We start from the raw sequence: 25877 nt of genomic DNA on the forward strand, positions 1-25877 counted from the left end.
GATCCTGGGTGTCGCCCATCGTACGCGCTGTGAACTGAGGCGACTGGCAGGTATCTGAGGTGTGCACATCTGTGTACGTATTTGTGTAATCCTACAAGCCTGGATTTGGCTCCGTGCTGTTTTCTGCATTCGCCGAGGGTTTCTTATGGGTGAAGTATATGAGCAAACATGAAATTCACGTTATACTCATTTGTTCCCTAATTTGTCAGTCTCGTTGGAACAAATTCACATTTTTGAAAACAAGCATTATAACAGAACTGATTCTCCTCTGGGTTTCACGTATAGCTTCTGATGTTGATGAGTTGGGAGAATAACGATAGAGAAAGATGGCAGTTTTCTGTATTATTGTTTTTGTTACCAGTTCAGTAACCAGCGGTACTATGTTAGTTAGATATTTTAGAATAAATTTATTTTATTTTATTAGTGGTTACATACATCCAAAGTATTTCATAACACCAGCTGGCTCCCGTGAATGTCTGGGTGTCAGAGTTCTGCAGGGGCACCTCCCTAGGGTAAATGCCAAGGGTTTTAAGGCACAGCTGCAGGCCCTTGACCATCTCACCCCATCCAGCCTTATCTTCAGTTCTCCCTCTGCTTCCTCCACGACCCTTGGAAAGCAACAGCTATTTCAGTTCTCCCAAACCAAACATGCTGTCTCACACCTCTGTGTTGTTTCGCTCCACTGTATCCTCTGACCAGAATTGTTCATTGGCCACAAAATTCATCGAGTTCCTTCCAGTCCTAGCCCCAAGCACCTTGTGTCCCATGGAGCCTTCTCTGCTCTGAAAGCTATAAGCACTGTCACTAAGCAACTGTGGCCCTGGTTAAGCTGCAAATTCCAGAGTTCCCCCCCCCCCCCCCAAAAAAAAAACCCTACAGAGCAGCTTGTTGAGGTGAGGAGTGGCCAGGTTATCTGTAAATGTGTCCTTTGCCTTGACTTTCCGAGAACTACTTGTACTCAGTGAAAAGGCTCTTGCAGGCACCTGTCACTATCACAGTCTCCCTTGTGGCAGATGTTGTGTCTGGCACTCAGTAGGTGCTTAGGAATGAATGAGTGCTGTTGAGGGTTCTATGCGCTATGCAAGCATTTCAGTGTATTAGGCTTCATTCTGGCCTCTAGGGCCTGAAAGGTCACCCCATTTCCCAGGGGTCGCACCAACCCCACATAAAGGCTAACAGGGATTGTTGGTACATAGTGAGAGACTGAGTTCTAGATATCAGCTTAAGGAGTGGATTAATGAAAGTGTGACAGGCATGCAAATAGAGCAGGTAATACAGGGAATTACTTCCTTCTCACCTTTTCTTTTTCTTTACAGAAGTCTCAAAATTGGTAGCGTTTGTGTTAATCAAAGCTGTTCCAAACCTTGCTTTCCTTCACCAATCATAACTTAAAGTGTTTCTTAAACCATGCTTGATCCTCAGCTTGGATTTGCTATATGGTGCCTTTTTGTTGTTGTTGTTTGCTTGCCTCTAATTGGACTTTGGGAGGGTCATTAGTCCAGAGAATGATGGGAGAGGGTGCACATTGTATTCTCACTCAGGGCAGTTAGCTTTGTCGTAAGAAAAACAACCTTCCATCTGGGTCAGCCATTGTGCGAGGCCTAGTTTTTGGTGCCAGAAGCAGCCAGGGGAAGCACACAGATGGTTCAGCCCAGCCAGCAATGATGAGAAACTCAGCTGGAGTCCCTGTGCTGGCTGGGTGGTTTCATCCGCTGATCTGATCATGCCTAAGTGGAGAGGGGAAACCCTTGTTCGATAAAGTAACCTCCATGCTCATTGGCCTAGTGGAGAGGAGAGCTATTTTCATTTACAAAGGATTGGTCGGGTTGCTTAATTATAAGAAGACAACATGGAGGTATAGCCTAAAAGTCCAAAAGATGAGAACATTTCTCCACACAAATGCCATTTAATAAGCCCCCAAACACAATCCTTCTATGAGAGACTTTTTTCCAAGTTAAAATGTTCAAAAGACAGGCAGTTGCCTTAACAGTTATACTTAACTTTTTTTTTTTTTTGACAAAGACAGAGTCAAAGAGAAGGACCGATAAGGACAGACAGACAGGAAGGGAGAGAGATGAGAAGCACCAGTTCTTTATTGCAGCATCTCGGTTGTTCGTTGATTGCTTGTTCATGGATCGCTTTCTCATATGTGCCTTGACCAGGGGGCTACAGCAGAGCGAGTGGCCCCTTGCTCAAGCCAGCGACCATAGGGTCATGTCTAGAATTCCAGCTCAAGCCAGCGACTCCACACTCAAGCTGGTGAGCTCACGCTCAAGCTGTCTACCTTGGGGTCTTGAACCTGGGTCCTCCGCATCCCAGTCTGATGCTCTATCCACTGCACCACCGCCTGGTCAGGCATGCTTAACATTTTTATGCCTTTTGAATTTTTAAAGGCTAGAATGTTCCTAATATGCATATAATTATTTTAAATGGTACTTTCAGGATTTGTACAAATTATAAGGTTTGTAACTATGTAAATAAGGTTTTATTCTTCCACAGGTTACACATATGTAAGGTTTTCTACTTTAAGATTTTATTTTAATTCCCACTGTATTTATCTCAGGATTATAAGTTTAATCAGTTTACTTTAGAATTTGTAGCACATGATACTATGTTTTAGTACCATTCTTGTCTGTTTATTCTGTTTATTTTATTTTTTTGTAAACAGAGTCTAGAAAGGAAAAACTGGATTAAAATAACTCATGGTGTTTGAAATGGCAGTAGGCCTAAAAGCATGTTTCTAAAGCTTAAAAGTATTTAACAAATATTCATTTTGATTATTATAAAAATGTCTTCAGGAAATGAGAGCTGGATTTACCTGCCATGGATTATGGAAATATTCTGCCTTTTTTTTTATTGCATTCATGTTTGAAAAGTATCTTTTATTCTCTGATACTTATAGCCTTATCAAAATTACAGAAGAGAGCATGCATAATCCAACAAAATTAATTTATATTTGGTTTTAAAATAACTGCTTGTGTTTAAAGGAAAATAAATTGATACCGAATAGCCTAAGAATTAGTTCTAAACAGATAGTGAAGCCACTGTGCACAGAACTGGCTGAGGGAGGTTGGAAAGCTGCCTTGGGAGCCTGTCATTCCCACATCTTACCTCCCAGCATCCTACTCCGGTTGAGAAGAGGTCTCCTGGACTGTTACCAAATAAGCACGTAACCGTGCCGCCATCTGCTAAAACTGCCTCGGCGTAGGGAGTTAGTGAAGTGTTTCACAGCCTTTCCAGGGGGACTGGAAGCTGTATTCAGAAGGAAAGAAGAAAGCATGAGGGGAGGTCACCTAACCCTTGCCGGAGTGTGGTCCACAGACCAGCTGCGAACTCGTCCCCTGAGGGCTTGTTAGCAATGCAACATCTCAGGGCCCAGCCCAGGCCTGCTACAGGAGACTGCATTTACCAGTGGTCCCCGGGGAAGGTTTGTACATATTAAAAACGGAAAAGAATTAGTCTAAGTAAGATTAATTGAATACCCAATCAGAAATGAGATTTTCTATAGATAAAGCCATTTTAAAATGCATCCTGGTGTGAACAAGTTCTCCTTGTGTGATGGCTAACTGATTATGGTTACAGAATGCTTTCCACAGGGTCCTCTGCTCTCAGCGTCTACACGGATTAGCTCGTTTGGTCCTCAGAGGACTGTGAGGTCTGCTGTGAGGTGCTTGTAGTTACTACCCATTTTACAGATTAGAAATCCAAAGCATAGAGAGGTTAGCTCTATCTGCAAAAAAAAAAAAAAAAAGAAAAGAAATTCCTCATGACTGGACAGTGGGAAATTATTGCCTTATTAGGTAGAACCAAAAGAATAAAATGGGGTAAGAAACGAAGATCTTTATTTGCTTCCTCAGTAGGCAGCTGAATACAGGAAATGACTTTAATTTTGTGAGCCTTCCAAGATCTAATTTTAAAACATTATTTATAATCCACATCCATAGGCCCCACCTACAGCAAACACGTGGTCCAAGGTAAGTACCTTAACCTGCCGATACCTATGGCTTCAGAAAGATGTTTGGAACTCTTTCACATGTAAACCAGTGAAGCGAATGTGGACTTGATCTATCATTGATCAACTCTGGAGATATGCTAAAAGTCAAGTTGCAATTGGGTGGAGAAAATTTTTGCATGGAAAACTAAGTTTCTCCCTATATTTCCCAGGTGTCCCTTCCCCACAGCTTTCCCTGGGCTGCCCCAGGGGAGGGGTTGGGAAGGTCTCCGTCGGCAGGGCCTGCTGAGGGGTCAGACTGGCAAACACTCAGCTCCTTGCTCACCTCACCTCTGATTTTAAGCAGGCCATTTTTAACTTTATAAATTACAAGGAGGCAATATTTTTTTCTTTCATTTTGGTAAAATAAACCTAAAATGTACCACTTTAACTACTTTTAAGTGTACAGTATAGTTCAGTAGTATTAAACTTGTCTAACTCTTTTCATCTTGTAAAATTAAAACTCTTTATCCATTAAATAATAACCCTCTATTCCCACAGCACCCTGCACCTCAGCCACCATTCTGCTTTCTGTCTTTATGACTTCTGATGACCCTAACTACCTCATATAGTATAATTATACAGTACCTGTATTTTCTTTTTTTTTTTTAAGTAGATTTTTTTTTCATTTTTAGAGAGGAGAGAGAGAGGTAGAGAGACACACACAGAGAGAGAGAAGGGGGAGGAGCTGGAAGCATCAACTCCCATATGTGCCTTGACCAGGCAAGCCCAGGGTTTTGAACCGGCGACCTCAGCATTTCCAGGTCGACACTTTATCCACTGCGCCACCACAGGTCAGGCAGTACCTGTATTTTCTAGAGGAATTGGTGTCCTTCGGGTTCACCCATGCTACAGTATATGTCAGTAATTTCCATGTTAAGGCTGAATAATATTCCACGGAATGCATACACCATGTTTTGCATATCTATCTTGATGGACACTTGGGTTGCCTCCATGTTTCAGCTATTGTGAATAATGCTGCTATGACCATAAGTGTGCAAATATCTCTTAGAGACTCTGCTTTCAATTATTTTGGGTATCTATCCAGACGTAGAATTGCTGAATTGTTTAATAATTTTATTTTTAATTTTTTGAGGGACTTTTATACTCCTTTCCACAGCTGCTGCACCATTTTACATTCCCACCAGCAGGGTACACAGGTTCCAATTTCTCCACATCCTATTGACATTTAATATTTTCTGGGTTTCTTTATTTATTTATTTTTCTTAAGTGAGAAGTGGAGAGGCAAAGAGACAGACTCCTGCATGTGCCCTGGCCAGGGTCCACCCGGCATGCCCACTAGGGGCGATGCTCTGCCCATCTGGAGCTGTCTCTCCTTTGCTTGGCAACCAAGGTATTTTTAGCACCTGAGGCAAGGCTATGGAGCCATCCTCAGCACCCAGAGCCAACTCAATCCAACTGAGCCATGGCTGTTAGAGGGGAAGAGAAAGACAGAGAGAGAAAAGGGAGGGAGACAGGGAGGGGTGGAGAAGCAGATGGTCACTTCTCCTGTGTGCCCTGACCAGGAATTGAATCCGGAACATCCACATACCAGGCCAACTGGCCAGGGCCTCTGGACTTTTCATTGTAGCCATCTGATGGGTATGGATGGCAATTTGTACTTCTTATTTTTTTTTTTTTTTTTTTTTTTTTTTTTTTTTGTATTTTTCTGAAGCTAGAAACAGGGAGAGACAGTCAGACAGACTCCCGCATGCGCCCGACCGGGATCCACCCGGCACGCCCACCAGGGGGCGACGCTCTGCCCACCAGGGGGCGATGCTCTGCCCATCCTGGGCGTCGCCATGTTGCGACCCTCCTGGGTGTCGCCATGTTGCGACCAGAGCCACTCTAGCGCCTGGGGCAGAGGCCACAGAGCCATCCCCAGCGCCCGGGCCATCTTTGCTCCAATGGAGCCTTGGCTGCGGGAGGGGAAGAGAGAGACAGAGAGGAAGGCGCGGCGGAGGGGTGGAGAAGCAAATGGGCGCTTCTCCTATGTGCCCTGGCCGGGAATCGAACCCGGGCAATTTGTACTTCTTAATCCTTTTTGTCTTCCTACCCAGTCCCCAACCCTTCTCCCATCTGGCAGCCATCTATTTGTTCTGACAGAGTCATTCTTTAGTAGAACTTAACTTGTTTTCCCAATTAGTAGTATATAATGGATTGTGGATAAATGTTCTCATATGAGAACAATGTAAAAGTTGCATAATATTTCTGTTTATGCATGCTACCTCATTACATAAGTCACCTATCCTTAGACATTTAGGATTTGTGTAGACTGTGTGTGTATGTTCATGTTGCCATTGAATGTGTGGATGAATATCCTGGGGGGATTTTTGGTTTTGGTTTTTGTTTTTGCATATATCCATAGTTCCTTGGAATAACTTTCCAGAATTGTATTAATAAACTAGAGACAACAGTAAACTGAACATTTATTGTTTCCCACATGCCAGGCACTGCGCACAGTACTTCCTCTGAAAACTCTCATGTGATTAAATCCTCCAGCACTCATATGCAGTAGGAATCATTGTTATCTCTGTTTTATAGACAGGAAGCGGAGGCTCAGAGAGCGGTGCTGTCTGGCGAGGGCAGCCGTGGCGCGTGCTGACTCCGAGGCTTGTGACCACGCGCCACGTGCCCTCCGGCATGACTGCACCATTTATTTTTGTACTCCTAGAAAGTCTCCGTTGTGTTCCTCTTCCAGTTTTGTCCCCTCCTCCCCCCGGGAGTGTCTTCCTCTGCTGATACCATATGCTCTGGCTTGGTTTTCTTCCGCATCATGTGTGTATGTTTTGCCCTTGTGTGCGCCACAACTTCCTCAGAGCATCCATGGCCTTCCCACTTTTTTCCTCGAGACTTTCCATTTCCTGCACTTCCCACTTCTTGTTCACCCATCTGTTCGAAAAAGACCGGGCGCCTTTCCTGTCTGCGGGCCTCTATATTTAGCTTGTGCCTGCTGCCTGCAGTCGGTGTCGGTCTCCTGTCTGCTTCTCTTGTGATCTGAAGGCGCCCCCTTGGAAGCCAAGCCGCTCTCCACCCCGCGTTCGTCCTGCCCCCTTTTCTCCCAAACCCAGGTCCCCGAGTTTAAGTTAGTCCGCGGACAGACACCGCTGCAGCCGGTGTAATCATTAAGCGTGGTGCACGTTCAGAGCAGTGGCCACACCATCTGCATCTCAAACCCCAGCCTCCAAAACATAATTATCTGAAGTAAAACTGTAATCGTACTGAATGAAAAGGGAAGAAAAGGCTTTCAGCCAGACTTCAACTTCTGTCACTCTTCTGACTTCTTTGTTTACTAGGTTCTTGCCTCCGAAGATATCTTTATCCATCATTTCTTCTGGGCCAAGTCCCCCTCCTTCTTTAAGACTCATTAAAAATGCTGCGTCTTTGGCCCTGGCCGGTTGGCTCAGTGGTAGAGTGTCGACCTGGCGTGCAGGAGTCTCGGGTTCGATTCCCGCCCAGGGCACACAGGAGAAGCACCCATCTGCTTCTCCACCCCTCCCCCTCTCCTTCCTCTCTCTCTCTTCCCCTCCCGCAGCGAGGCTCCATTGGAGCAAGGATGGCCCGGGCGCTGGGGATGGCTCCTTGGCCTCTGCCCCAGGCGCTAGAGTGGCTCTGGTCTCGACAGAGCGACGCCCCGGAGGGGCAGAGCGTCGCCCCCTGGTGGGCGTGCCGGGTGGATCCCGGTCGGGCGCATGCGGGAGTCTGTCTGACTGTCTCTCCCCGTTTCCAGCTTCAGAAAAATACAAAAAGAAAAAAAAATGCTGCATCTTCCAGAAAATCTGCTTTCATATCCACCTCTGTACGTTGGAAGCCACCTGCCCTTCCCAGAAAAGTGCAAGCTCCCCTTTCAAATCTTCTGCAGAACTTCCCTGTGCGTCCCCTGGTGTTATATACAGGCCTTACTCTTCTAAACTTGCGCAGGTCAGAATTTATATCTCATTCATATTGTACTTTCCACAAGGCATAACACAAACTAATATATTTATTGAGTAAATTCATGAACAAGTGAATAAATAATAAACTATAAAAGCTTTTCCTAATATATGGAATAGCAGAAAAATATGGAAGCATTTAACATAAGAGATATATAAAATCCATATATTATAAAACAGTTTAAACAAGTGGGATAGATAATACTGTTCTTGAGTAGAAGCATAATGACACATCAACTGTTTTGGATGAATAGTGGTAGAAACACCACTTTTTAAAAAGCAAATTCTAAACAAATTATTTCTTCAGCTACAGTCAAAACGAAAATCATTCAGCAGACACAACAAAACAGAACACAACCAATTATGCCTAAAATTTTTTTGAAGGTAAACAATTTAGTAAGTAATTGGGGGTTAGGACTTACCATGTTAATTGCTCAATCTCTCTTAAAGGAGACTGGATATAAGATGACTCATTGGAAGGACCGTAGTAACTAAGCATGAGAAAGAACGCGCACACATGGAAGGAATGGGAGGAGTGGGCCGAGGGACTTCGGGTCGCACACAGCTCTCTAAACCTTGCCTACACACCAGGGATGCGTTTACAGAGACCCTGTTTCACGTAGGCGATACTGAGAGACTCTACCTTACAGTTTTGTGGTGAGCATTGAATGAGGTAATGATGCATGCCATGTCCAGGGTCTGGAATATTGTCATCGCTTCAGAAGGGTCAGGTGCTCAGTGTTTGTCTCTTGCAGTGGCGTGGCTCTCGTCGTCCCCACAGGGCTGCCAAGTACGCTGGTGAGGTGCTGCACGCAGTGGGCTGCCTGCGGCCCCACCTCCTAATCCTCCATCGGCGTCTTGCCTTGCATGTAGACTTTGCTGTCCAGAATTGAGGACCGTGATGGGCTCTTAATCCCTAATTAATCTTTCTGGGCTAAGCCACATAGAGTTTTTAAAACCGGAAACCAGTGTTTTACAACAGTGAATCATAAAACCCTGTATTTAAAGTCTATTTCACTGTTTTGACCTGATTATAAAAAACTTTTAAAGGAAAGAATTATTGCTTTTATTGAGGTCCTACTCTGTGCCAGATACTCTTCAGGCTGTTCTCATTTTGTTCTTCCCCGATCCCGCTCGGTGGGGGGCGGGGACCAAGAACTGAAGGCACTTGTCCAAGATTACAGAGCTTGTAGCTAACCAGCAGAAACTGCCTTTGAACTTATTGTAGTTGCATCCTCTCTACCTTCCTTCCTTCTGTAATTGCAGACAGGGAAAGGTAAATACAGCAAGTCCTCAGTATTATCTGTATGCTCCGTGACTCTAGTGAAACGACTTACAACAAAACCAACTGTACTGTAGGCTAATTGACATAAACAAGAGTTAAGTTTCTATGACATTTATCAACTTTGTAACAAAACAGCATTGAGTGAAGAGGTGTTAAGGGCCTGCTGTACAAGAAACATTTCTCTTCAGTGTCTTATTTATACATAAAAATTACACTAACTGGTTGTTTTCATAAAACCTCAGGCAATTGGCCAAGCATTTGTTTTTTATTACAGAGGACCAATTTAATGAAAACAAATGATTAAAGCTGTCAGTGTGTGAAGCATGTTGGTTGGGAAGAATGTAGAGCATGAGAAGCTAAGATAGCGATGTTGTGAAAGAAAGTCAATTCCACAATTTTAGAAGCCTGATTCTTGGCTTTCTTTTATCTGTAATTATATAGTGAAGAATACATGTCAAGCCACCTTTTTGCCTCCAAATGATTCCGTTTCTATTTATAAAGTCTGAGTGATAGTTAAAAGGCTTAGGAGTAATTTAAGATTAAGCAAACTCTAGAGGGATAATACACTGGATTTCTAATTTTCAAATGGAAGAACGTCTTAGGCCCCTCGACTTCTTTTAACTGGAGTGCTCTTCTTATCTCATATATCGGGTCTTTGTGCGAGCTTTCCTTTGGGAAAAATAAAAAAGGTTTCAAGAAATGGAAATTGCCTTTTCTACAGTACACATTGCATTTGTATTGAGGTTTACTGGGGAGTTAGGCAAGCAAGATGCTCTGCACTGGCCTCCAGAGCCCCAGGCAACAGTTCAGACTTGGAAAACACTTCTCTACACACTCACGCAGTAGGTGCAGTGGGCTGTGTGCTTTAGGGGCTTCAGCGTACACTTGCGCACGTGTGCGTTGCACAGTGCAGAGGGCACAGTCCACCACGTGTACTACAGTAATGCTCCTGCTCGCACAGTGCAGTTTTGAGGGAAAGACCCCCTTTGAGCTGCGCCCCTCCACCTGCCCAGCGCCTCACCACCAACAAGCCTGGTTCACCTCCTCCAGCATGTCTCCTCGGAAGCGCTTCTTCCCTCCCCGCTTTTAAAATAAAAATAAACTGAATAAAATAAATCCATTTAGGTAGGAATGTCTGGTGGGGATTTAAAGTTCCCAAGCACTTTTGCATTTTTGAATAAAAGTTTTATTGAATGTATGGGAGTGACATTGGTTAATAAAATTATACAGGATTCAGGTGCCCAATTCTACAGGATATCTTCTCTATATTATAGCATTGTGTGTTCAACACCCCAGTCCAGGCTCCCTCCATTTGCATTTTTAAAGGAGTGATTCCTGAATCCAGATGAAACTACATAATGCAATAGAGGAGATGTTTTAAGCCAGGAGCCAGTGCAGTTCACTCCTCGTGCCCTCTGTCTACTCTGGCTGCCAGCAGCCCAGTTGGTAGCCACGGGCAGGGAAGAACTCAGGCCACAGCTGGCCCTTTCTTTTAACACACTGCTTAGCTCTCACCTCACTGCAATTCTAGGATCATCTGTTCAGTTTGTGTCAGTAACACATTGAAATGGCAACTTCTTCCGTAGAAGGGACAGGCGGTAAGGACCAGCATTCCCACAGCAATTATTCTTATATAATTACGAGACTTTTGTGTGCTCTAATCATACTCTAGTAATTTATATGTTTCTTATCCCAACTATAAGCTCCATGAGAGCAGAAGGTCTCCATGAGCAGAAGGTCTCCATGAGCAGAAGTTCTGGAGAGCAGAACTTCTCCAGAGAGTGCTGAATTTAGACCCAGGTTAGGTAGAGGCTTACTTAAAGTTATGTGACTTGTAAATGACAGGATCAGAAATGCAACTCAGATTTCTTCAGGCCATATACCAGTCCAGTGTTCTTTCCATTCTACTCCTGTTTCAGTTATCTGTTGCTGCATAGCTAACTACTCCAAAAGTCCACTCCTCAGACACCAGCACTGCTGTTTCTCATAGGTTCGTGGGGCAGACATTTGGACAAGGCTTGGTTGGGCTGCTCCTCTGTTCTGCATGATGGTGACTGGGTCACTTGGCTGGCTTCAGTTGGGTTGAGCTGAATGGTCCAGTAAGACTTCATTCACATGTCTAGAACTCCGAGCTGCTCCTGTGGCCCCTTTCTCTCCATATTTTCTCCCCTCTCTTTCAGTATTCTAGCCTGAACTTCTTTATAACATGGTAGCTCTCTTTCTCTAGTGAAAGCAGAAGTCAGCAGGCTTCTTACACTGGCCGAAAGCTGCCACAGTTAGACTTCTGCTGCATTCTCTGGATCTAGGCAAGTCACAAGGCCAGCTCAGGTTCAAGGGGAGGAAACAAGATGTACACCAAGGGAGAGACTTGATGGTGGCCATCTTTGGAAATTCCCCACAGCTGTCATTAACCAACAGACAGTTTCCATTCTTCTACAATGTCCTAATAGAACAGAGAAACTCAGCAGAGACAAAGGGCAAAGAACAATATCCTGAAACACCTCATTCTTTTTCACCTTAAAGCTTAGCCAAAGAGAAGATGCCCCACCTCCCCATAGGCCCCTGTAATCACCCCTTGGCGGAGCTGCCTCTGGTTCATTGTCTTTATTTGTGCATTTGATGAGAGGTCCCCGCACTTGGTGGGACATGTAAGGAACATGGTTAGTGCTTGGGTTATCCTACAGTGGGCCCTTCTCAGTAATTTGCTTTTACAGCTACTGCTCTATTTTCTGTGTCAAGCATTGAAATTCATAGACCTAGGGGCTTGTTCTCCAGGCAGCAGTTAGAAAGAATACTTTTCAGTGGTGCATATGTGTGTGACTAAAATGGATTACTCCTACAGTAACCTTTTCAACTGTTAAAATCCACCTATAAGTCAGATTAGACTCAGTCTCTAAGGAAAAGCATCTCTCCCCAGGTTTCTCTTCCCTTCTTACTCTTATGTGAAAGGACAAGCATCTGAAACTGAAAACTCGATTTTCTGGTCTATTCCAGCTCTTGCAACATCTTTTCTTTTATTCTAACTAACTTGGTTTAAAATATCCTACCTAATGAGGATAATTCTCTTCTTCTGAGAAAAACTCCCTTAATCTTCTAAATGTCCTTGGGAAATTCTTAAATGTATAATTTTTTTTCTTTAAAAAAACAGACTTTTTCCTTTTGTTACAGTTAGATTGTTTTTTTTTTACCATTTAGATAATTACTCAACACAGAGTATTTTTCCTAGAAACAATCCAATAAATAAAATGCTCCAGTGCCACATCAAGAAAGGAAATGTAAGAGTAGCTATTACGGGCTGCAGGGACACAACTCTTCCAAGTGCTTCAGGGAAATCTCGCTTTTTAAGAGATTATCATTGTCTGGAAAGTGATGAAATTTGTCTTATACAAATGGAAATCTTTTGTTTCCCAAATGTGTGTGAGAGAAAATGTAATGTTTTTGTACCAGCTGCCTGGGTAGTGTGGTTCACTGAAATCCAATTTACTCTCCCAATTTGTGCGGCTCAATAGTTATTGAAGATATTTTATATACTTTTTTATACAAGGTTGTGTGGGTAAACATTTACACATGGCACAAAGCTAGTATTCAAGTAGAAGTACAGGTTTTTCCAACCTCCATTTTACCCTTCCTCAGTTTATTAGTAGTGGCAAAGGTGAGTTTGTTCTTGTTTATTTATTGTTTTCTTTTGTTTTATCTAGGACTGAAAAGACATTGTGCCTCTTTAAAAGAGTCTAGATCAGGGATAGTCAACCTGTTTATACCTACCGCCCACTTTTGTATCTCTGTTAAGTAGTAAAATTTTCTAACCGCCCACCGGTTCCACAGTAATGGTGATTCATAAAGTAGGGAAGTAACTTTACTTTATAAAATTTATAAAGCAGAGTTACAGCAAGTTAAAGCATATAATAATAATTACCAAGTACTTTATGTTGGTTTGCTAAGTTTGGCAGAATAAATCTTTATAAAACAACTTACTATAGTTAAATCTATCTTTTTATTTATACTTTGGTTGCTCCGCTACCACCCACCATGGAAGTTGGAATGCCCATTAGTGGGCGGTAGGGACCAGGTTGACTGCCACTGGTCTAGATCTTTGGAGAACTTTGGGGATTTTATTCGATTTTTTTAAAATTTCCATATCATGACTCCTTTCATTTTAGGAAGAAGAATTAGAAGCCCAAATTTCCTTCCTTCAAGGACAGTTGAATGACCTGGATGCCATGTGCAAATACTGTGCAAAGGTGATGGACACTCATCTTGGTGAGTGAACTCCTTTGGCCCTGGGGATAGTGGTAGTCATCACAGTGAAAGCCACTAGGCCCGTTGTTAAACTCTTTAACATGATCGATTCCTGGCCAGGGCATACAGGAGAGGCGCCCATCTGCTTCTCCACCCCCCCTCCTTCCTCTCTGTCTCTCTCTTCCCCTCCCGCAGCTGAGGCTCCATTGGAGCAAAAAGATGGCCCGGGCGCTGGGGATGGCTCCTTGGCCTCTGCCCCAGGCGCTAGAGTGGCTCTGGTCACGACGGAGCGACGCCGTGGAGGGGTGGAGCATCGCCCCCTGGTGGGCAGAGCGTCGCCCCCTGGTGGGCATGCTGGGTGGATCCCGGTCGGGCGCATGCGGGAGTCTGTCTGACTGTCTCTCCCCATTTCCAGCTTCAGAAAAATACAAAAAAACCCAACCAAACAAACAAAAAAAACTCTTTAACATGAATTATCTCAGGAACTCCTCACAGCAGTCCTTTGGTGGGTACATTGTTACTGTTCCCATTATACAGATAGGGTGACTGAAGCACAGAGAAATTAACAAAATTTCCCAAGATTATATCACTAGGAAATGGAGTAGAAATTCAAAATTAAGCAGCCTGACTCTAGTTTTCAACTCTTTAACTGCTACACTGTGTAAATATCAATCTACCTCAAACCAAAACAAAATGTTGAGCTGTCAAGATCAAACAGTCAGATTGATTGTGCCAACCTGGCTATAATTACTAATGTAGATTATTTTGACAATGCTTTATTTTTTAAAATACTATAATATATTTTTAACAAACTGCCTGAAATGCATGTCAGGACCACATGATCTTTTCTTCCTTCTGACTGTGCTTAGATTCTAAAAAATGTCCTAGTATACCTGTGAGTCATACATACATCATCTTAGAACAGCGGTTCTCAACCTGTGGGTCGCGACCCCGGCGGGGGTTGAACAGCCAAAACACGGGTCACTTAAAGCCATCGGAAAATACATATTTATTATACAGTACATTTTTAAATAAAATATGTATTTCCTGATGGCTTTAGGCGACCCCTGTGAAATTGGAAAATACATATTTATTATACAGTACATTTTTAAATAAAATATGTATTTTCCGATGGCTTTAGGCGACCCCTGTGTTTTGGTTGTTTGACCCCCGCTGGGGTCGCGACCCACAGGTTGAGAACCGCTGTCTTAGAAAGTCTTCAGCCATTACTCTCTCTACATTTGTAGAGTTCTGTGTTTTGTATTAGAAACGGTCTCTGTTGGAGCACATATGTATTAACTTCAGTAAATCTATGTTGCTTGCAAAAGCGTTTCTGATGCATGTTAACTATTTTTCAGTCCACTTATGGACATTCTTTCTCCACTTTGCAGTATCTAGCATGTGGAGTTTGGGAACAATTAGGAAATAAGACATGTACTACTCTAATGGAAATGGCCTGTGTGTTGCTCTGTGAGTGTGGAAAAATGGCAATACGAAATGTTGCAAGAAATCAGGATATATCTCGCCTCTGAGGGGAAAGTGGAGAGAATCTACTAAGACCCCTTCCCACTGACAGGGGCCCTGAGACTGGCTGGGCCATCACTAAGTGTGTGGACTCTCTACCTCGGACTCCATCAGTCTCTTCGCCTGTTAGGTCATGAGTCCATTGCATGTGGCCAGAATGGCTGTTGTTTGGATATTGTAAACTATCCTTGCCTCTGGCAAGTAATGAATGTTCCCTTTTGGATTTGGAGAGACACTGATCTAAGTTGTTGGCTGCCTACCAGTGTCTTAATAGGCAGCTGCCTAATTTCTACTCTTTTTTTTTGTATTTTTCTGAAGTGAGAAGCAGGGAGGCAGAGAGACTCCCGCATGCACCTGGCCGGATCCACCCGGCATACCCACCAGGGGGCAACACTCAGCCCCTCTGGGCCATTGCTCTGTTGCAACCTGAGCCATTCTAGCACCTGATGCAGAGGCCATTGAGCCATCCTCTGCACCCGGGCCAACTTTGCTCTTTGGAGCCTTGGCTGTGGGAGGGGAAGAGAGAGACAGAGAGGAAGGAGAGGAGGAAGGGTGGAGAAGCAGATGGGCACCTCTCCTGTGTGCCCTGGCCAGGAATCGAACCCAGAACTTCCACACACCAGGCCGACACTCTACTGCTGAGCCAACCGGCCAAGGCTTGATTACTACACTCTTGACCACTCCTTCAGAGAAAGGGTTCAAGAGGAGGAAACAGCAGGAGAAACCCTGGAAGGTCATCAAAAGGGCAGTATCTCCCATCACAGCATAAACCCTGTCACATCAGATTCCACCCCTTCACAACTATGTTTATTTATATGCTTCTTTATGACAATTGTTATATAAATCTAAGTTGAAGTGACTCATAGCATCACACTTTAAGATGTAGCAAAAATAAGTAATGAAAAGGTAGTTTATATATAAATGACTATTATGTAGTAGATAACTGAGTTTAGTTATTTAATCTTCATTTTAAAGTGTGTGTGTGTGTGTGTTTGTGTGTGTGTGTGCACGCACATATTTTTGTTGTTGTTTTGTTTTGTTGCTTTTCTGGCTGCATGGGTGACCTTTTCATTACTTGATTTCGGTTTTGACCAAAGTAGGAGAACAAAGAAGTGACTGAGAGAGAGAGATTTCCTATAATTCCAGAAAAATCCCGTGAGGAAATTTCCAAGTTGTTTGGTCCCCACAGCAGCTTTACTCAAGCCTCAAAATTTTCCAACAGCTTTTGCTCTGATTTTGGTCTTCCCGTGAGCAGTAAAAGAGCATTTCTCATCACATGGGAGGGGGAGGCACCTTAATTAAAGGAAAGCCCATACCAGCTGTGAGTTTTCAACTAACCACAAAACTAGATCAGTGTCTGCGTTTCACTTTCGGCCAGAATCCCTTCCCGTAGCCTGACTTCTCTTGCCACACACGCGGCATGACCGCATTCGCGAAGCGGGGCTGAGACTAGCTGCTGAGAGTTCCCAGCCCCGGACGCAGACGCGCTTGCTGTCCTCAGCGCAGTGCCCCGCTGGTTTATTATCGGGTCCCTGTGTTGCAGGCAGTTTTGATTCTAAGCAGAAATTTTAGGAAAACAGGAAGCTTAATTAAGGTGAAGTTCTTGATTTACTTTTTGACTTACTGTACTTGCTTTAAAACTGACTTGAGTACCCTAGTGTTTTTTCCATGGTGTTTTTTAATTTTTTTACTGATTATTAAAGTATTGTAACATTGAAGCAACTGAAATATCCATTAGAAAGTGATAGAGTATAATTCAGATAGGCAGTCTTTATAAAAATTAAAGTATTTTTTAATTTATTAACACGAGGTGTTCATGATATATATTATTAAGTGAGAAGGGCCGGTGGCAGAATGGTGTGTATTTGATATGGAAATAACTGGTAACAGTGGCTGCCTGGTGAAGGGGAGATTATACAGGGACTTTCCAAGGGACCTAATCTTCTATGCTTGGAAAATGTGGGACAGTCCCTGCAAGTCTGTAGATAGCTTCAGTGCATGGAACTGACACCGGGTCAGTCTTTATAGTGCAGGCAAGAGTCAGCCGTCAGAGCGGCTGGATGCTATCTGAGGAGCAGACTGCCTCACGTGACATCAAACAGACACAGGGTGATAACCAGGCTCTGTCACTGCTTAGCTCAGCTGATTATGATTGTGTCCTCTTATATAACATGGAGATAAAAGTATCTGTCTTGTCAGTGTGTTACCAGGATAATATATTTTTAAAGCCCCGCACAAGGCATGGCCCAGAGTAGGTATCGACACAAACCCTCTCCTTGTTCCCTTTAACTCTTAACTGTCCCTTCTCAGGAAAAATCCTGACTCATCCAGCCCATGACTGTAGTGCTGAGGAGTGACTCGCCGAGGGCCCCACAGCTGTGTAGTTTATGGAAGAGCTGGGACCAGTGCCTCATTTCCCAACACCTAACTGAATATTCCTTTATCAAATGATGCAGAAAGATGGTGGAATTTGGGATGTGTTGGCTCTAAGGTCACATGTCTGGCTCCTTGAGTGAGGCTGCTTTATTGGGACTGAGTGATGCGTTGCTCGTATTGACGTGAGTACTGAGGAGCCCCTGCTGTGGGCCGGGCCAGGGCATGAGCTGTGAACAGTGCCTCGAAACTTCTTTCACCGGTAGTTGTTTTCACCAGGTTCCTTTCATTTCAAGAGAATTCTGTATCACCCTACATTTTCACCAGACATGTAGTAATATCTTAAAATGTCAAGTATGGCTCAAGGCTATGATTATAACTGATAGAGCAAATACAGAGAAAAGCCTTTCAGTTAAAAATTACAGAAAGGCATTTGTTCACATCGTCCTTTAATTAGCGGCAATACAATTGACAGGTTTGCAGTACTTCCTTCTAGATCTGGACCCCAAAACTGAAAGAGTATTTGTTTTATCAAAATTCTAATTTTACTACCTCCACAGAATTGAACTATTTGAATGTAAAGATTTAGAGACAGGAATTAAAAAGAACTGTTTTATTAAATCTGGACTTTTCCTGTCAACTTCAGAAGACTTTTTTTTATGTGTTCATTCTTCTGTTGCTATAGTGACTCCCCTTCCTGTCATCCTGACAGCTGAGTTGAAACCCATCACGGTACTGTATTAACCCCTGGGGCTGAGCTCAGCTCTTTTCAGGTGTGCGGTACCTCACATACCGCTGCACGTGGGTGAGCGCCCGCACTCCTCCCTCTGTGAGCAGTGGCGCTGAGCTGCCCGCTGTCACCTGCAGCGAGCCCCTCCCCTCTGGCCTCTCACGCCCACCCCTGCCGGCTTCCAGTGGCGGTGTCCGCCCGTCAGTGCTTTGGTGTTTAGACACTGGTTTCCAGCAGCTTGCCCTTTGGTGGGTGGTTCATACAAACACCGGGAGGGTTAAATGCAGTGAATCCAGAGGAGTTAGGTTTCCCTGCGCCTGTGGAGAGTCCTGTGCTAGGCTCTTAGAGTGGGGACGGTGTAGAAGCCCTCAGAGCCGTCTCAGCTGCTCTGCGTTTCCTGGACGGCGACACCACGGCCCGGGAAGGACGAGGGCGCAGCTGGCTGGCACCAGGAGTCCAGCCCGAGTCCAGCCCTCATCTTCTCGCTCACTGATGTTCCCACTCAGGCCACACTGGAATCAGTAGCAGGATTTCGGATCTCCTGCTGTTTTATTGCACATGTCGGGCACTGATTTTACACTTGTCATAATATTTATGCAAGAATTAGCTGTAAGAAGAGGCCAGTTTTGAAAATTAATTTATTTGCCTCTGCAAGAACTTTATAAATCTGATTTTCTAATGTTTATAGAAGCAACTTTCAATGGATGTCTTTGAAAATGTTCACTAGGGCAATTAACTAATGACATTTGAAAAACAGAGAGAAAATGCAATCACCAGACAGCCTTCTCCCTGTCAAGCACACTGTGATAAAAGCTTTTCATAATTATTTTAAGAATTTGAAGTGCTGTGTTTAATCGTGGGTAGCAGAGTCCTCTACAGAAGGAGAATGTACACTTGGCCTGAGGATCCTGAGAAAGATGCCGATTCGGGCTCAGTGGGTCTGAGGTGGGGCCTGCAGTTCTGCACGCTGACAGCCCCCTGGGTGGCCTGAAGTGACTGGCCCGTGACAAACCAGAAGCAGCAAGGAGTGAGAGAACTGGACGTTACTGGGGCACACTTCAGTCCAGGTATTCCTAAGCCACACTTAGAGCACGTGTGCAGTTCGAGTCTGCGGGCAGAGCACTCAGTCTCCCCTGGCGTTGGAAACTCAGCGCCCTCTTCAGCCTTTCTGAACGTGTCCCATTCTAGTTGCAGTCCCCCCACGACCCCCCACCCCGGCTTGATTATCAGAAGACTTGGAACAGTTGGTCAGCATCTTCCTTGTACCAACGTTTTACCTATTAGAACAACTTAGCAAATCACACTCTGTCTTCTCCTTTTCCAGCTGAGCTGCTACGACTCTGACCACATGACCTCGTGCAGACTGTCGTTTTATTTTCATTTTCTGGCTCTCTCATTTCCTCACGTGGGGAAGAGCCCAAACGTCTCATCTTTCTTAAGCTGTCGGGCTGCACGGCCTGTCTTTGCCCCTCCACACCAGGCTGCCTCCCCGTGTCCTCCAGCCCCTGTCCTCTCCAGCACTGACCCAGGAGACCAAAGATGTGCCCAGCCATCTCTGTGGAAACAGGCTCTGTCAGTTGCTTGAATGTTCAAGGACTTTGTGGCCACACAAGCATCTCCTGCTGAGCTTAGCATGTGTGAGTGGGGGAGGAGGAGCCCGGGGTGGGGCGGCTTGCGTGCAGACGCTCACACGCATCGCCTAGGGCCCTGGATGAGCCCCGGGTGGGAAGCGGCACTTCACTTGCAATAGATCGTTACGTCAGCAAAACATTTACGGCCTGAAATTCACACACACACACAAATATATCCAACTTAAATCCAGTCCAGAGGGTCTCCTTGGACTAAATGATGTAATTTTAGGCCAGCCTTCGCCAAACTGCTGTCCTGTCTCACTCTCCCAGTGCGAGGGAATGAGGGCGGGCCCCCAGGCTTTCCCATCAAAACAGCCCGCACGGTGTTTCTGCTTTGATTTTCTAAGTCCGTATTCTGGTAAAGGCATCTAACCCTTACTGGAGCTTAGAGCCTTCTAAGTTTAAAAATATGTGTAAAGTCTCTTTTTCCAGGTGCCCCTCAGAGGGCAGCCATGCCATAACTATGGCAGGTCTTACCTGGGAGGAATTAGGTCTTACCTTCTGTCCCTGTCTGGCTGGTAGGGTGGGAAACCCTATGAGAACAACTCACCAGACGGTAGCGATCAGTGAAGATTTGGAACTCTGTGCCAAGACTCAGTTTGTGTAAGAGAAGTGTATTGGCCTGAAGACTGTTCTTAGCTGTAGAACACGCATTAGCCTAGTCCCCCTTGGGTTTTCCTAAGGGGTGCTCCTTTCTCAGTGGTGAGTGTAGGGTTTTCAGCCATTCTGGCAGCTGGACACAAAATAGGGCCCTGGGTTACAGTTTCCGTGGAATCTGCTTTTTGCGTTTTAAGAAAGCACTGAGATGAAGTGCCTGACTCAGTGCTTGGCTCTTTGATGGATCATGGATGACTGTTGTTTCCCGTCACCTCCCCTACCGCCTCTCAGTCCGGGATCTGATTGATCGTGTTAGTGTCACGTAATTCTCCATCTGAGAAATATCTCAGCTGCGTCTGTTTCTCAGGAGATAAAAATCAGCCCCACTGCTGCTGGGAAAGCCTCACTCTGGTCACCCAGCCAGTGCACTGAGCCAAAACTCACAAAGTGCCTGCTCCCCGATGTAAAAATCGGTTCTGGGAGAAGTGGGCCGGGGGTAGGACGAAGTGGAAGAGGGGTGATCTGAAGTTGAGCTCAGTGTGTTTGGAATAGGTGTGTAAACCTCGAAGCAGGGAGAGCGGAAGAGCATATACCTCATCAGAAATGCCGAAAGTGTCACGTAGCTTCACGGGAAGCAAAGCAGGGTCCTCCCAGAGCACCAGAGATCGCAGGAGCATTGGCAGGACAGGCGGGGAGCTGAAGAAGCAGGGAGGTGCTGAGCAGAGCACCACGTCTGGATCCGCAGGACCTGGGGTTCGGGATTTTCACATGGAGCTGTGCAGCGTCAGGAAACTGTTAGTCTTTGAGCCTCATCTGTGAATTACAGTTCCAAGAGTAAAAGATGAGAGCCCAGCAGTAGGTGGTGGAAGGAGCCCAGCAATGGAGCTGTCAGAGGGAAGACTGGGAATAGGAAGCTGATGCCTAAATGAAGTTTTAAGGAGGACTTTGAAGACAAGGAGAGATTTAATGCTGTAAGGACAATAGGAGGGCCTTCTGGAAGAGGAATGCCATTTGCAGGGACACAGAGAGGTATACCACGTAATAAAGAATGAACTTGATGCCTATAGTCTCCTCCTAAGCCTGCCCTCTCCCAGGCTCTGGACAACTGTGGACATACCCTGTGAACAGAAATTACAACAGTCCAACCAAAGTCAATAGTAACAAATGACAGGTCTGCCTGCTTCTTCTTGCCTAAGGGCCGCCTCTTCAAGCACTACCACTCTGGGCATGCATGTGACCCTAGGCCAGCCCTCCGTGTGCAACTATTTTGTAACAGTGTACATATTTCTTCTTTAGAGTCTAGGACAGTCTTATATGAGGTTGTTGGAGGTCAGGATAACTAAATCTCTATCAGGCTAGAGAGCCTCAGAGAGCAGAATCCACTTATCTCGGTAATTAAGATATTGGAGAAGGAAAGAAAAAACATATGAATCAGTAAGAGTAATGGTGAGGCAATGTGTTAGAAGTGGACCACTTTGTTTTTGGTTTTTTTTTCTGAAGCTGGAAACAGGGAGAGACAGTCAGACAGACTCCTGCATGCGCCCGACTGGGATCCACCCGGCACGCCCACCAGGGGCGACGCTCTGCCCACCAGGGGGCAATGCTCTGCCCCTCCGGGGCATTGCTCTGCCGCAACCAGAGCCACTCTAGCTCCTGGGGCAGAGGCCAAGGAGCCATCCCCAGTGCCCAGGCCATCTTTGCTCCAATGGAGCCTTGGCTGCGGGAGGGGAAGAGAGAGACAGAGAGGAAGGCGCGGCAGAGGGGTGGACAAGCAAATGGGTGCTTCTCCTGTGTGCCCAGGCCGGGGTGGACCACTTTGATTATCTCTTCTAATTCTCCAAAACAACTCTCTGAAATAGGTATCACTCCCATCTCACTGCCACACAGATCACGGCACGAGGTCATCAACCCCAAGCTGTTAGGTGCTAGTGCCAGGGCCCCTGAAGGTCTGGTAGAAATGACTGGGCAGTCTGATTTGCATATAGGTCACTTCCCGTTTCCTCCTGGCCTCACTTAGGTCGGCTCCACCACCAGCAACGCAGGCAGCCGAGTCAGTGTCAGGACCCAGCCTGTGCCTTCTCCATCCTCCGGCCCCTCCATCACTGCCCTGCGTGTCATTGTGGAAGGAGCACACAGGTCCAGGTGGCCAGCAACCTAACCCTAGCTCCGCCACTCCAGTCATGAGACCTCAAAGAACAGACCTGGCATTTCTGAGCCTGGCCGCCTTTTCTGTACGAGGATGACGGTCCTGGTGTAGGGTGGCGGTGGGGACACTCGGGTGAGGTCATGTGGCCACGTGGAAATGAAAGCTGCTGGGCCCGGGGCTTCCGCAGTGGCCAGATGCTGTGTTCCTGTATCTATTCTTCACAGTAGTGCTATGAGGAAGGTTCTCTGATTACCCATCAGGCACCACGAGGAGGTTAAGTGACTTGCCCTAGTCCACCTCCACTACAGAGAGATGTAAGCTGTGTTTGGTCACCTTCCTGCTCCCCCTCACAGTGGACATAGGCTTATGCTAACTTTCTGTGCCTGCCATTGAAATGGAAACACTCTTATTCCAGCACAGAAGAAAATAAGGTTTCTAAGAAATTGAAAAAGTAGTTTGAGTGCCATTTCCATTACCCTTAGAGTTAGAGATCTATTTTTGTGGCATTGACATTTCATTAAAAACAGTAAAGTCGCCATGGGATTATGGTGATGAGATTTTTGTGTAATTTCCACAGAAGTGGTTAGTTATATGAGGTTTTCCCCTTCAGCTTCAATGCTCCAACATTTATAGTATGATACTTAAGTAGATTATAAAGAATGTAATCTTCCTGCTACATAGAAACAGAAAGAGCATAATTTATTATGCTTTTTTTCTATAACGGAAAATGTGCATTACATTGGAAATTTCAACATTTTACATTTCTGCTTTAAATATTTTAAAACATGAAAAGACATTTTCTATTTTTACATGCAGATACAACTTACTTAAAGCAGATTTGTTTTATTACTAAAAGGTTATATATTGATAGAATGTTTATAAATGTTACCTTAAATCACTGTATGGTGGAACTGGTTAGGCCAAGTATTTACGTGGGCATAAAATGAAAATTCTTGTATTCAAGATAGTAACAGCCTCTGAAGATGTCCGTTTGTTATAGTTTGGATTTCTATACCCTGGATTTCTTACAGTGACACTAGTCAGCTTAGTTAAGTGTTGTAGTTTTTTCCTTAAAATTAAGTGAACATTTTATGCGTATGTGGGTTTTGGGGGCAGACGGTCTTGGTTTTGTCAGATTCTAAAAGGTGATCTTTGGTGCCATCCAGAGAATAAGGCCTGAGAATTGGGGGTGAGGGTACACTTCTGAGGGTACCGAGGCTCGGGCTCCCACCCTGCCGTGTGCCCTTGGCCAGCCCGGCACTTGCCTCACGTTCTGCGCGGAGGAGAGGCTCAGGGGGCTGCCTGGTCCCCTTTTGTGAGGGGGACCGGATGGTTATCACCCTGTGTAAGGCAGTTTAGCTGCTGTGCTGTGTCCGGTAGTGGTCCCACCAAATTTGTGTCTCCCTGGAACCTGTGAATGTGACCTTATTTGGAAGTAGGGTCTTTACAGATATAGTCAAGTTGAGGTCATGCCGGTTTGGGGTAGACCCCAATCCAGTGACTGGTGTCCTTATAGAAAGAGGGAGACGAACACCCAGAGAGGATGCCCTGCAACCATGGAGACAAAGCCAGGTACGCCGGGGCTGTGGACGGCCCCCAGGAGGGAGGGGCCAGGGCAGCAGCTTCCCCGAGCGTCAGGGAGCCAGGCCCTGCCAACACCTTGCCTTGGGACCACAGCCTCCACAGCCGAGAGTATATTTTTATTTTAAACAACCTAGTTTGTAGTACCTTGAAACTAACATAATGGCTGAAAATAATAGAAATTTAAAAAAAACAACAGTAGAATAAACAATTCAGTAGGTTATGTTTTTCTTAAATAAAAGAGGCTCAGAGGTAGGCAGTCTGAGCAGGAAGCACAGCTCCAAGGTGTGCCCGGTGCCCCAGGCCACTGGCTTTCTGCCCTCAGTCCTAAGCCTCATCCCCCTCTGTGTGTTTGTGAGATGGCTGCAGAGCTCCTCAGCACTTCAGGCAGCCAAAGCGGGCGGAGTACACGCCCTAAAGGTGCGCACTCGGGCAGCCCCTGAGGCTCTCCCAGTGATCCATCCAGGGGCTCCTTTCACACCTCGCTGGCCAGAGCTCCGTCACGCGACCAGCCTCGGCTAAAAGGGAAGGTGTGTGTGCACAGTGCTGCCCTGCATACAACCTTGGCATGTTGGTGAGGAACGGAGGGGAGGGTGGAGAGTGGGGCTGGGGTAGCCACCAGCAGCTCTGCCGCCTCTTCAGACCCCAGAGACAGTGCGGTCGTGAGGATCTGGGCTTGTTGGCCACTCGTGTTCTTACCAAGACAGAGCGCATGGGGAGCGTTGCCTCTAGAACGTGAGCAGCATCCCCACCGAGGCCTGCAGTGCAAGACAAGCCTGGTTCCATTTCCCCGTGCACTCCCACCGCCTGCCCTAACGCCTCTCCCGCCCTCCACGCGCTCTCGCAAGCAGCACCACGCGCATCTGGGCAGCTGACAGCGCGACCCGGCATCCGAGAGGGGATGGCTGGGGCGCCTTGTTTCATGGGATTCTTAGACAACAGGGCTGTATGGTTTTGTGAGATCTCAGGTGGACATTGATACTTCCGTAGCGGGACAGTAAATCTATCTACCCCGCCTGACCAGGCGGCGCAGTGGATAGAGCATCAGACTGGGATGCGGAGGACCCAGGTTCGAAACCCCGAGGTCACCAGCTTGAGCGTGGACCCATCTGGTTTGAGCAAAAGCTCACCAGCTTGGACCCAAGGTCGCTGGCTGGAGCAAGGGGTTACTCAGTCTGCTGAAGGCCTGTGGTCAAGGCACATATAAGAAAGCAATCAGTGAACAACTCAAGTGTCTCAACGAAAAACTAATGATTGATGCTTCTCATCTCTCCATTCCTGTCTGTCTGTCCCTGTCTATCCCTCTCTCTGACTCTCTGTCTCTGTAAAATAAAATAAAAAATCTATCCCATCTCAGGTGTATAGAAATCTTGTTCTGAAGTTCCCTTCCCTTCCCAGCAATGCAGTCCAAGGCTTCAACTTGCCAATTACCCTGTGAGTAGTATGAACGTTCATGTACGTCCTTGTGCCTCCTGACCATCCAGGGTACAATTGATTTATTTTAAAAATGTGTAAGGCAACATTAGAAAAAGGCAAGTGTATATTCTTGTTTCCATAAATTGGTTATCAAACAGACATGATTTTAAGTTAATAAAACTGGAACTGAAACTAATTTCATTTTTTGAAAAAAACCCTCACTCCCGGGGGTCAGCAATCACGAAAAAAACTCACTGCTCCAAGGGTTAAAGGCAACCCGTTTTCTTACAAGTTAACCGTCCCACCTGAACGAATGCCCACAGGGTTTCTCTCTCTGTCTCTTCTCCTGCCAGGATGGTGTCAGGGGCCTGGGGTGGCTCACGTGTCTCTGAGTGCTTCTGGGCCCTTGCTGGCCTCTCAGGGGAGTGCTGT

General features: G+C 45.6%; 1 protein-coding gene across 3 annotated transcripts in view; it reads left to right on the forward strand.

Moving 5' to 3' along the window:
- Positions 1–25877, forward strand: part of TBC1D5 (TBC1 domain family member 5) — a 545405-nt gene that overhangs the window by 510036 nt on the left and 9492 nt on the right. For all 3 annotated transcript variants that reach the window (XM_066245714.1, XM_066245713.1, XM_066245715.1), the window contains one exon: positions 13369–13468. In XM_066245714.1, coding sequence (XP_066101811.1) covers positions 13369–13468 — 100 coding nt within the window. The remainder of the gene's footprint in view (positions 1–13368; positions 13469–25877) is intronic.

The sequence above is a fragment of the Saccopteryx bilineata genome, chromosome 10 (genome assembly GCF_036850765.1).
Source record: "Saccopteryx bilineata isolate mSacBil1 chromosome 10, mSacBil1_pri_phased_curated, whole genome shotgun sequence".
NCBI lineage: Eukaryota > Metazoa > Chordata > Mammalia > Chiroptera > Emballonuridae > Saccopteryx > Saccopteryx bilineata.